The following is a 12724-nucleotide window of genomic DNA, read 5'->3' as shown; positions in this document are numbered from 1 at the left end:
CCGAGTAAAACGGTAAGCACAAAAAAAATATTAGCAAGTGGATTTGAATAAAAATAAACGTAGCAATTTGACAAATAGAAGAAAAAAAAACTGAAAGAAAAAAAATTTCGCCCAACGTGGGGCTCGAACCCACGACCCTGAGATTAAGAGTCTCATGCTCTACCGACTGAGCTAGCCGGGCTGTGGCAGTGTTGGTGAAAACATGCGTCATATGATCGAGTTGTGTATTCTTGTTCACTTTAGAATATTGGTATCCTACTGTACCAAAAAATGTATTTGATAGATATCTATATTATGTTCGAACAAGAATAAAAACTAATTTTAAATTTGAATGAATTTATAGCTATTTAATCAGTCAAAATTATTAAACCGGTTTTATATGAAACCCAAATAAATAAAGTAAAGCGAGAGTATACTTATTTTCTCCTCACGCGTAATCTACTAAACCAATTTTCTTGAACATCAAAAAAAAATCAAAATCAAAATCAAAAAAAATACTAAAAGTCCACGTTCTGATGGCATTGAGATTCAAATAGCGTCAGGTTTCTAGCCAATAGTCTACAAGACGAATGCCAAGCTTATTAGCCATTACAAAAAAACTGATTCCCGTGGTGGAAGATGGCGCGGTCTTGGTTGCTTTGGTAGTGTAAATTCGCGCGGATGTGTAACCATGAATACAATACAGGTTAGGTTTACCTGCAAATGTTGCGGAGGTCAGATGGGAGCAGCTTTGTCTAAAAACCTGGCTCACCCAATCTAGAATCCCTGGTCAAAGGTATACCAGAGAAACCCAAGTTCCACTCAAGAGAGGTGAGGATGCAACCGTGACTAAAGCGAGGAGGAATAAAGATAATAGGTTAGGTTTAAAGAACTTTATTTCTCATAAGAATATACATTCACTTAAAATGAGATAACAGGTAGGTAACTAAAAAATAATTACATGCATAAATTAAAAATTAAGTACTGGTCGCGATGTATAGCTTGAGTTTCTTTTTAAATATATTAAGACTGCTACAAGTTCTCAGCTCATTTGGCAACTTGTTATATAGTTGTGCTCCCTCAAAAATTATTGTTTTTTTAAACGGTTTTATTTAGCTCACCCCGTTTGTTTTATTTATTCTTGGGTCAAATTTAGTAATTCAAATTTCACCCTCTTCCTGTCAACCGATTAATCTGAAATTTTGTATACACTTTGGATTTTGGTGACAATATAATTATGTTTATTCATTATCATTATAAATTCAAGATGGCCGCCGTTACAAAATGGCGGATAATTTAGGTTTCATTAATCCCATCAGTATGGGTATCAAATGAAAGGGCTCAACAAGCAGAATACAATATACTATAAAAAATTGAAATCCAAGATGGCGGCCTCTACAAAATGGCGGATAACTTAGGTTTTATCAATCCCATCAACATGGGTATCAAATGAAAGGTCTCAACAAGTAGAATACAATTTACTATTCAAAATTAAAATCTAAGCAGTGGGATAAAATGTAGCCTATGTTACTCCTGAAGGTTAAGTCTATCCCTGTGCCAAATTTCATTCAAATCGGTCCAGTAGTTTTTGAGTTTATTCGTTACAAAAACAAAAAAAATAGGTAAAAAAACTTTTTAAGTTAAACGGTTTTATGTTAAACATACATTGCAATGTTTAATATAAATGTACTAAAAACCAAAAAATAATAAAATAGATACAGTCGTGGGAATTATAAACATATGCATAGACTAGACTAAAATAAAACCGTGGGGCACGTCAATTGTCTACAATCGTTGATTAAAATGTTTGTTTTGTAATGTTACACTATAATTAGGCAGTTGTTCAACCGACAACGATGGACGTGTGATAAGTAGGGCTAGAATGTGGAAACAAGTTAGCAAGCTCGATTAAGCGAGTTTTAGGGTTTCATAATGTTGAGCGAGTAGTACTTTTATCATAAGTTTTGTCGATTAAAGACAAACTACGAGCAGTGAAACGATTCCTCGCTAGCCAGCAAAATAGTAAGTAATTTGCGCACCGTCTGCGGGCCAACTGCCTAACGACGAATTAAACGATTCTTCTATCGCACATTAAATCTATAATTTGTAGACAATTGACGTGCCCCACGGTTTTATTTTAGTCTAGTCTATGCATATGTTTATAATTCCCACGACTGTATCTATTTTATTATTTTTTGGTTTTTAGTACATTTATATTAAACATTGCAATGTATGTTTAACATAAAACCGTTTAACTTAAAAAGTTTTTTTATTCCGTAGTTTGTTCGTGGTATTATAAGGTTGAGTTTATTTTTTGCTCGAAAATTGTGCGTGTCTTTTCTTGTGTTTAGTTGTAAGTTGGATTTTGTAGTATTAGAGATAATATCGATAAATTTGTGTTAAATTAAATAATTTTGATTTTTCGTATAACTCTTTTGTTGGTGTACGGAAGTGGTAATGGAAAAGCACTTTAATAATTTTATTTTGACATCTCTGTAACGCGGTCAAGTTAGATGGTGCAGCGGAACCCCATATCTCAATTAAGTATTCGAGATGTGACTTAACTAAACAATTGTATATTATAGGTTTAACTTTTTTTGGTATACAGTGTGTCATCTTTCGAATCGCTCCTAATACGGAAGTTAATTTGTTTTTTACATACTCAATATGTGGATTCCAAGTAAGTTTATCATCAATAAACAGTCCCAAGTATTTTTCTTGATGTGATCTTTGAATATCTGTGCCATTTATATTGAGCGGTTCAAAGTCAGGAATTTCTTTATTTTTTGCTGCCAAAATCATATAAGACGTTTTAGATTTGTTAATTGTTAATAAATTATGAAGTAACCACTCGTTAAGGACGTTTAGGTCTTGCTGTGCGGTAGTAACGATATCGTCAATTGATTTGCCAAAGTAGAATAGACAAGTATCGTCAGCATACAGAGTGAGATGTCCTTTAAGTCCTATCTGGTTGACACTATTTATATATATTAAAAACAGAAGTGGGCCGATTATAGAACCCTGTGGTATACCATATGAAATTATTTTAGGAGAACTTGTATAATTGTCGATCTTTACAACTTGTCGCCTATTCTGTAAATAAGATTCAAACATTTTCAGAGGTGCACCATTAATACCGATGTCATTTAGTTTTGCAAGTAGTTTTTGGTGACTTACGGTGTCAAATGCCTTTTTAAAATCGATAAATATGCCTAAAGCAATGTTTTTTTGGTCAATGTTGATTTTTATTTTGGTTATTAAGTCAATGGCAGCTGTAAGCGTGCTAGATTTTGAACGAAATCCGTATTGTTCTTCGATTAGATATTGTTTTTTAGTTAAGTAGTCATTAAGGCGATTATACAAAATTCTCTCAAACACTTTCGATATCACGGGTAGCACCGATATTGGCCTATAATTACTGGGGTCAGTTTTTGGTCCTGATTTGTAAATAGGACTTAATTTAGCAATCTTAAGTGAGTCGGGAAAAATACCAACTTTTAAACATTTATTGATTACATTAACTAATCTATCAATAATAAGATCTTTTACACACTTTAATGCTTTGGTGGATATGCCATCTATGCCTGTGCTAGTGTTAGAGTCCAGATCATCTATTATCTTACTCACTTCGTCAATACTACAAGGTTCAAATTCACTCAGTGTTATGTCGTGTGAGTAGTTATTTCCAAACGTCAGTATTTTACTATTGTCTTTGTGATATTTTTGAGGTATTTTGTTAGCTAAGTCTGCACCGATCGTTGAAAAGAAGGAGTTAAATAGGTTGCATATTTTTGTGCCATCCGAAACCAGTTCCGAATTCGATATCAATTTTGGGGGAGCAGAACTATTTTTGATTTTATTTGCTGACTAGCTGTGCCTGCGACTTCGTCCGCGTGGAATAGTTATTTTGGGCATCATTGAAGCCCTCAAGGATGCTCCTTCCACGATTTTTTTCACATTTTCCATTATTTCTTCGCTCCTAATAGTTTAATAGTTGCATCTAGACGTTACATAGCCTAAAGCCTTCCTCGATAAATGGTCTATTCAATACAAAACTAATCTTTCAAATCGAACCAGTAGTTCTTGAGATTAGCACATTAAAAAAAACAAACAAACTCTTCAGTTTTATAATATTAGTATAGATAAATAATCTAAGTGCCTATTTAAACTAAAAAAAATATTCTAATAGAATAATAACCAGAAATATGTATCTACAACTTACAAAAGAAAAAGAAATGAAAATAAAGTTGAAACGCCTGTGCAATACTATCTTGCCGTCGTCGGGTCTTCCCATACTCCCTTAGTGGAGTCGGAGTAGATTGGTGAGGGCTTTTGGCCCTCTTCAATGGCATCATCGCTGCCTACGACTGTAGGCAGGTCGATGGAGTGGCCGCGACGGCCTGGGTCTTCACGTCTTCATACACTGGGAGTTCCCATCAGCGGCGGCGTCGTCACTGGTTGACGACGTCAGCCGCAAGGCAGCGAGGCGAGGGTTTCACCCGAAGGCCCGGAGGGAGCGGAGTGGAGCGGCACGATGCCGCGCAGGTGGCTGTGTGATGACGCGTCCGCCCTCTCGAATATCTAGGTTCTCCCACTTCAAGTCCCTGAGCATCGTCGAGTTCCTCACGTAGCGCGGGGCTCCAACGACTGCTCTGAGACTTTGGTTCTCTTGGGCTCTGAGTCTTCTCCTGTTGGTCTTAGAGCAGAATGCGTACCACGCCGGGGCCGCGTACGTGAGACGGGATCTGACTACGTTTGGTAGATCCCGAGCTTCGTCCTCGGGGGAGGCTGGAAGAGAGAACTGCGTGAAGTCTCCCCCAGGCTGCCTTGGTCATGAAGCTTGCGCTCGCCTCCTGCCCCTTTTATATCCTGCCTCCGCTAGCCGCGTCGAGCGCGGCAACCGTTACGCAAAAATAATCCTTATAGCATGATTCAGTATTTACGCGCGATGGCTTGTTAGGGTATTTTATTTCATGTATAAGTTTGGTGTTTCTATACCGATTTCGATGATTCTTTTTTTATTGAATAGGTACTTATATTAATTTTTAAGAATTATGAATGAGTGTGAGTGTCATTGGTATTATAAACATCAGAGTAAAGAAATATAATCAGAAATCTCCGAACTGCTAAGCTATTAGGAATTACACGTGTTATTGTGAGTCAACCATAAAAGATAGACTTATGCTGTCTTGGGATATTTTTTTTATAATTTTATGTAGTATATTTCCGTTATACATGGTTTTGCTGTATCTTTAACCATTAAGGCTGCACACGCGACGGAAGCTTAAAAAATCAAGTAACTTCTCCCGTTTTCCCAACATTTCCTTTCACTGCTCTTCCCCTAGTGATTGTAGCGTAATAAAAAGTATACTATAACCTGCTCAGGAGTATGAAGAATAACTGTACCAAGTTTCGTTAAAATCCGTCAAGTAGTTTTTGTTTCTATAAAGAACATACAGACAGACAGACAGACAGACAGACAGACAAAAATTTTACTGATTGCATTTTTGGCATCAGTATCGATCACTAATCACCCCCTGATAGTAATTTTGAAAATATATTCCATGTACAGAATTGACCTCTCTACAGATTTATTATAAGTATAGAAGATAACGTATTAATCAATTCCCACATTCTTTTAGGTTGGTTATGAGTGTCTTCAAATAGTTTGTGGTAGTAATTTTCTTTGTGCCTTTCAATCATTGTCTGCACGATGTTACGTTGTTCTGTAAAAGTTTTCTTAAGATCCACATCATTTGGGTTTATTTTGGTTTCTAGACATATTTGATTTCTAGTATTTATTGCATCGATAATCTCTTTATGTATCCAATCTTTTTGAGGTGGGTTTTGTATTTTAGTTTTCTCAATTTTGCTGTTTTCCACTTTATCTATAATGTCTTTCTCTAAGTTGCAGTAATCTTCATCTCCATCATGCACCAATGCTGACATACTTTCATAAAGTTTTTTATAGTCAAGTGCTGTATATCTGATCGGCTTACTTCTCTCTGGGGCTAATTTTCCAATTTCTAGGTAAATTTGATTATGATCTGTAAGAGCTGACTCAATAATCGAAAGACTGAAGGAGTGGTTATTTATGTCTGTACTAACATGGTCAATAATAGTTCTGCCTTTGTCTGTTACTCGCGTGCAGTATGATTCATCAATTTTATTCAGTATCTCATATCCGGATTCCTTTATCTCATTTTTGTATTGTTTGACATATTTTTTGTCAGTAAGCAGATCGATGTTGAAGTCGCCGAAGACCACTGTTCTTTTGCGTTGCACCAATTGTGTTGAAAATATGTCCAAAAAGTTATCAATGTCAGCTTCACCATCCGGTTTATAAATAACCCCAATATTCAGGGACATTTTTTTTATATGTATCCATAAATAGTGGTTGCCATTTTCAAAGAGATCTTCTGTTAAGTCAAAATTGATAGATTTGTGAACGTAAATGGAAACTCCACCCCCCTTGTAATCTTTTCTGTAGTTGTATATGTGTGTGTAGTCCGGTAATTCATATAATTTGGTATCCTCTTCAGAGACAAGCCATGTTTCCGTGAATATTAGTAAGTGTGTGGTTTTAGGTATTGCTCTCAGTATGCATTTTATTTCATCAAATCTGCCCTTTTTTCGAATACTGCGTAGATTGCCATAGAAGAATCGTAGCGAAGATGGTTTAAGTGGGATATCTTCATATTTACTAATTATATAATGGGTTATTTTTTCTGTACGGTCTTTATTTCGTATCGGGACAGCAGTCAGTTTTTTGAATTGGCTTCGCTTTTTACAATGCGTGGTGTACCTTTAATGTATTTGATTGCTAGGTCTTTCTCGCCGCTTTCGAGTCGCTTATTCAGGTCCTCCTTAACAGACTGGAGAAATTGTTTTTGTGCGGGGGTTTGATCCGAGTAAATGTTAATATCCTTTGGAAGCTTATTCTTGTTACGTAATAGAAGTTTGGGTGTATCTGTATTCTCAAAACATATTTTAAGTGGTCGGTTCTTGCCTGCAACATATCTTCCTAATCGCATAGATTTAACTGGCTTAGGGCAGTTTTCTAAAAGAGATTTGGCTATTTGCGAAAATTCTTTTATATCATGAGTTTGCCTGGCATTGTAACTTTTATCATTATTTTCGGGTATCCCCACAATAACGACATTTCTTTCGCGCTCCGAGCGCTCTCTGATTTCTAAAATTAGATTTTCATGGCAAAGAGTTTGTGATGTAGATATCTCAGAAAGGTCAGATTTCTTCATTTGTGCTACTTCAGTTTCTAAATTTCTCATCTTCTCTTGTTTTAATTTATTTTCAAATTTAATAATCTCTATATCACTATTCATCTCTTTTAACTGTTTGGATAAATTTTCTTTTGATTTTTTTATACTCTTAATTTCGTTTCTAATTTCACATACTTCGTCTCTAATAGCGGATAAATTTTCATTTTGAGTTTTGGCAAAATCTTTCAAAAAATTCATTATTTCTGTCTGGTAACTTTTAAAATCTTTCTTATATTCAACCTCATCACAGCGCTCTTTTCTCTTTCTAGAATTAGTATTAATAAATAAATCATCGTCATGAGTAGTCAAGTTTGGTACAGACCCACTGCTGGTGCCACTTGCGAAACTCGTATGCGGCGGTGTTCTCTGCATGCTCGTTGTTTTGTACCTGTCGCTGTTGTAGATCGCAGGTAGCAGGATAACGCAGTGGTGGGCGATCGCGGGTAGCGGGTGGCGGGAGGCAGGTGGCAGCGCACACGCAGTGACACGATTTGAGTGAACTAAGTTGGGGTAGGTCACGGGCAATTTAGGTTAATTACGGATGTGTTTTATGTTCCTGCGGCTAAATGGGTGGCGATATCACAAAACCAATATTAAGTCCGTATTCACAGGTCACTAGCTGTACTCAGTTTGTAAACACAAGTAGAACTCACTCGTTTTAATCAGACTTTTAATAAAATAATTGAGGAGCACGAAACTAACGCAGCTTACTAGTTAACGCTTCGAGCGCGACTTCTACTTCTACTAATAGGTAATTTATATCTATCAAAGAAAGACTGTCAGAGTAGAATGTCGAAATCAAACACCAAAATCTAACACCAAATTATTTTAATAATAAAAAATAACAAAAAAAAATTCAACTGAGCGATGGGAGATCACAGTGTTTCTTCTTCACATGGAACCTTAGAGACGTATTGTATTTAGTTGCAAACGGACAAACCTCGCATTTGAATCTTTTTTCTGCGGAATGCTTATATTTGTGCTGCACCAGATTAGCTGGCAATATCGTTGCATAGTCACACTGGTCGCACATATAACGCTTCTTACCAGTCATATGGGCTTCCTCGTGATATCTCAAAATGTATTTATTCATTGTTTGGAACGGACATTTCGTACACTGAAGTTTGACTCCAATTTCCGCATGCTTCCGCTTATGTCTTTGCATAGCACCTTCGTAATAAGTTTTATACCTACACCCTGTGTAGTCACAGTGCAACGTTGTCACATTCTTGTGTCTTAGAATGTGCTGTGTCATACTAGCTCGGTTATTCGTTTTGAATTCACAATACTTACACTGTGGCTCGTCTATATGTATCATTTTGATGTGCTTTTTCAAAGCATTACCTGGCACCATCTCACCGCACATCTGACATTGCGTTTCTTCCGGCAAATGATGATTTTGTTCGTGATGCACCCGCAATTGCTCCCAAGTTGTGTACGATTCGGGGCATCTCGTGCATCGGAACAAATCTTTCACACCTTCCTCTTCTTTCACTTTGACTAAATGTATCTGTTCCTTGTCTTCAGCGTTTCTATGTTCACTATTTATATGACGGCAGAGTTCAAATTCGTCAGGGAATGTAGCCGGGCAACTGTCGCATTTCTGCACTTCATTCTTAACAGTATTATTCTCAGAATGCTTAAATATCAAATGCCTTCTGTAACTCTCTTTAGCTTTGAAGACCTTACTGCAGAACGTGCAGGTATATGACACTTTCAAATGTACTTTCATCGAGTGCGCCTTCAACTGGCGATTATCAAAGAATCCATTGTTACATATATTGCAGAAAACGTGTTTCGGCACATCAATCTTGTGCGTCAATCTCTGATGCTTCCCCAAATTGCCTTCGGAAGCGAATATCAATCCGCAAATGGAACATTCTGCGTGTTTTTTCACGTGGGAGTGGCTAAGGTATTCTTCTCGACTGCCAAACTGTTTGTTACACACTTCGCAATGCAACCCCTCGGCATGCTTCCTTCTCACATGCCTCTTGAGACTCTCTACCCTGTTGTATGACAAATTGCACATCCTACATTTCAGTCTAAAATCCTCAGTCAACGCGTTATGCTTCCTTCTCATATGTAACTTCAAATGATTGACCGACGAGAACAACAATGGACACTGCGCACATTTCATTTCGCCAGTTCCTTCCTTCTTCACAGGTAATTCTTTTTTTATATCATCTTCATCGGCCAATTTGTGCTTCCTTTGAACATGCCTCACATACGTTTCACGTCTCGTAAAAATTTTAGGGCAAAACGGACAGTTAAACCATTGGTTCAAAACCGGCTTCTTGATAGAAGAATGTTTTCTTCGCTGGTGCACTATTAAGCTCCTTTGCTTTTCATAAGTAAGACCGCATATCTGACAGCTATATTTGAAGGAATCTTGAAACGATCCGTGTTTCCTTCTCATGTGCATACGTAACCTTGTGTTCCCTTTGAAGACTAGGGAACAAACTTCACACGTCCGCTCTTCCCTGTCATCCGGGGTGGCATCCGGACCGTGCTTTCTCCTAATATGAGCGACTAGACTGTTCTTTTGTTCATACGACATACCACAATGATCGCAAACATGCTTAAAATACTTCCTAAAAACTTTGTGTTTTCTTTTTTGGTGCATTCGCAGAGTTTTGTGCGATTGAAAGACTAGGTGGCAAACTTTGCACACATGCGTAGGAGCAGTTTCCATTGCTATACCCTGGCTGTATCCGAATACAGAGTTGTCTTCATGGTTAAAACCTATCATTGGTTTCACATCTCCATTCGTATATTCGGCATTTTGATAGTATTCAAGCAACGTTTTGTTGACAACGCTTTCAAAAGTGAGCAGCACGGCTTCATGGCTCTGCGCTTCGAGTTTCACTTCGGGCTCTTGGCTTTCCTCGCTCTGCGGTCCCTCAACCATTAGCCCCGCGTTATCTGCAAACTGTAAACAAAAATTTTAACACTTACATATTGTTTATCACAAGTCTCGAACATACTTTGTGAGAAACTCAATCTGTGTTTTGTATTAAATTCTATCTCCTGGCGTTAGTCCAGGTTACATCCTCACCTCTCTAGAGAATAGCTTGAATGCGCCTTTTGACAATGATCTTGGATTGCGTAATTCAGGTTTTTACTCAAAGTTACATCTTGTTTGATCTCAATCAGATCATCAAGTTTACAGATCCAGTTACCTGAATATGTGTCTCTCCATGATGTTTGACATGACATCTTTTCCTCTCAAACTCGTAACTCAGACATGAATGATTGTTATTGGACAAGGCCAAGGTATAACTTGAACTTGTGCCGCATAGGCATTAACCAATGACGCTCAGAATATACTTACATCATTAAAATCTAACTCCACTTCAATATTCTCCACTTTGATATTAACTTCCGGATCCAACTGCATCTCTAAAGTTACTTCATCATTCTTCACCACTATATCTCCGAACGGATCCCGCTCTTTGTTTTTCTTCTTCTTCTTCTTTTTCTTCTTGATTTCGTATGTCATAGGCTCGTCTGGCAGAAACGAGGTGGGGTCTTTCCGTTCTTCTTTGAATGTCATTTCATTCTCTAGACTTTTTAATTCCTTTACTGACATTTTGTGCTGAAATTAAATATTTATTGAAATCACTAGGCTGATAAACTTTGTTCCGATATTCCTATCATTATGATGTAAACCTGCAGCAGAATAGCTCTTTAATTTCAAAATCATTTCCATTTTAAATCAAGCCATACATACATACCACTGAGGGTCTTTCAGTCATTTTATGATTAGTGGCCCTGTCTACAGATTCAGACGGATTGCTAGCTCATCACTTACCTACAAGAATAATCCCAAGTTTATAAGCCTATCACGTAGTCGCCTTTTACGACATCCATGGATGAAATATGGAGTGGTCTTATTCTAAAGAACTGTGTGACTCACAGCATTCAGTTCCCTACAATCACTTGGAAAACAATAAATTAAAACCACATCTACCTATGTAACATTAGTACCTAGATTTGATAAATTATTTAGTGGTGCTTATTTTGTATTGGCTATTAATATGTAAGCACCAGAATAAAATAATAAGTTTTGTCACCTTATAATAAGTTCTAAAATATAGTTTTTAGCAATAAGTGATAAACACGTCATTTGGCAATAAAACATACATACCTACCTATTTTACCAGCTTATCAATAATTAATTATCTCACAACTTTTAGATATATTGTATTTTAACACAATTTATTACCGCCATCTTTATTAAGCCACTTTCTAAGTACTTCTAAAGTACAGATTTTTCGGTCACCTTTGTTCTAAAAATCAATAATTTTATTCATATCTTTTATAGTATTATTCAAAATGGCTATTGAATTGATATTGCGAAAAATATTAATTTCAATTGACGTAAACATGACTTTGACTCTTTGACTGATGTGGAAAGTATATTATTTTGCCTTTGTGACATTAATTGGCAAAATTATAACGTACACTCTTTGACATTGGCTGACACCTCAGATTTAAAAACAGCTGGCACCCACCCAGTCAGTCAGTCATAGGGCAATAAGTTGATGAGATCATCTTGGATCATGGACGTAGACGGATAGATAGCGCTAATGACCTAGGGGGAAATCAAATGGGATGGGATTTTTGTAAAGAGTTGATTTTATTATTTTTTAGAGATTTGGAGATTATTTAACATGTCTACCGTTTTATTTTGTTTGCCTGTCTGGAATGGAATGATTTTCACTGAAACTAATAAACTTCTAGCGACAAAACTAATATTTATTGCATTATTTGATATAAACGTTTTTATTGTAATTAATAGGTTAGGATTAGAACATGCGTTTTTTATGGTGGTGGTTTTTATGAAGGTATTCTCTATCTATGATTTTACTCAACCAAAGTAGTGCCCATGATGATAGTCGTCAAGTTCACACTTTTATTAAGATCTTTATTTTTGTGTGCTTGTAATGAATAAACATACATACATACATAAAATCACGCCATTTTCCCGGAGGGGTAGGCAGAGACTACCTCTTTCCACTTGCCACGATCTCTGCATATTTCCTTTGCTTCATCCACATTCATAACTCTCTTCATGCAAGCTCGGCGGTTTCGGGTGATGAATTAACTTTTATATATATAAACTTTATAGGCGACTTAAATAGGCTTAAGCTCACTTAGTGAGCTATGCTCGGTGTTTCCCTCCAAGAGGAGATCCGTAGACGAACGCAAATAACCGACATAGCAGCTCGAGTAGCAATGGGTATGTTACATTTCTCAAAGGGCTGATGGCCGATGGGGCCAAAAAGCTTCACTTGAGGACTTTTTCACGTGCCGGAAAGCGCAACGTGGGACGGCCAACGGGGAAACGTTAGATGGAGGTCGCCTCTAACAAAGCGAGGTGGAAGTCATTCGAGGAGGTCTATGTTCAGCAGTGGACGTCCTATGGCTGAAATGATGAACAAGGGCTTAGAATTTGGTATTTT

The 12724-nt window shown here is 37.0% G+C and overlaps 1 protein-coding gene and 1 non-coding gene across 6 annotated transcripts; both read right to left on the bottom strand.

Annotated features, from left to right (window-relative positions):
- Nucleotides 1-108: 108 nt before the first annotated feature.
- Trnak-cuu (transfer RNA lysine (anticodon CUU)) lies at nt 109-181 on the bottom strand. The gene has a single exon. It is a non-coding gene; the product is annotated as a tRNA-Lys (tRNA).
- Nucleotides 182-8070: 7889 nt separating this feature from the next.
- Nucleotides 8071-11663, bottom strand: LOC106130455 (zinc finger protein 616). Of its 5 annotated transcripts, none has more exons than XM_013329303.2 (3): nt 11407-11663; nt 10591-10854; nt 8071-10188 (listed from the first exon to the last, which is right to left on the bottom strand). In XM_013329303.2, exons 2-3 carry the CDS (start codon nt 10846-10848, stop codon nt 8116-8118), a joined length of 2331 nt encoding a protein of 776 aa, XP_013184757.2. In that variant the 5' UTR covers nt 10849-10854; nt 11407-11663; the 3' UTR covers nt 8071-8115. The 5 variants fall into 5 exon arrangements, with proteins under 5 accessions (XP_013184757.2, XP_060808024.1, XP_013184756.2 ...); XM_060952041.1 differs by having other exon boundaries at nt 11411-11663; XM_013329302.2 differs by having other exon boundaries at nt 11485-11663.
- Between the last annotated feature and the right edge of the window lie 1061 nt (nt 11664-12724).

The sequence above is a fragment of the Amyelois transitella genome, chromosome 27, assembly GCF_032362555.1.
Source record: "Amyelois transitella isolate CPQ chromosome 27, ilAmyTran1.1, whole genome shotgun sequence".
NCBI lineage: Eukaryota > Metazoa > Arthropoda > Insecta > Lepidoptera > Pyralidae > Amyelois > Amyelois transitella.
This window is presented reverse-complemented; position numbering and strand designations above follow the sequence as displayed.

Coding starts and splice junctions, on each gene's coding strand:
- LOC106130455 (XM_013329302.2), bottom strand. Junction 10,189..10,590: donor TGGAGTTAGATTTTAATGAT/GTAAGTATATTC, acceptor TTTTGTTTACAG/TTTGCAGATAACGCGGGGCT.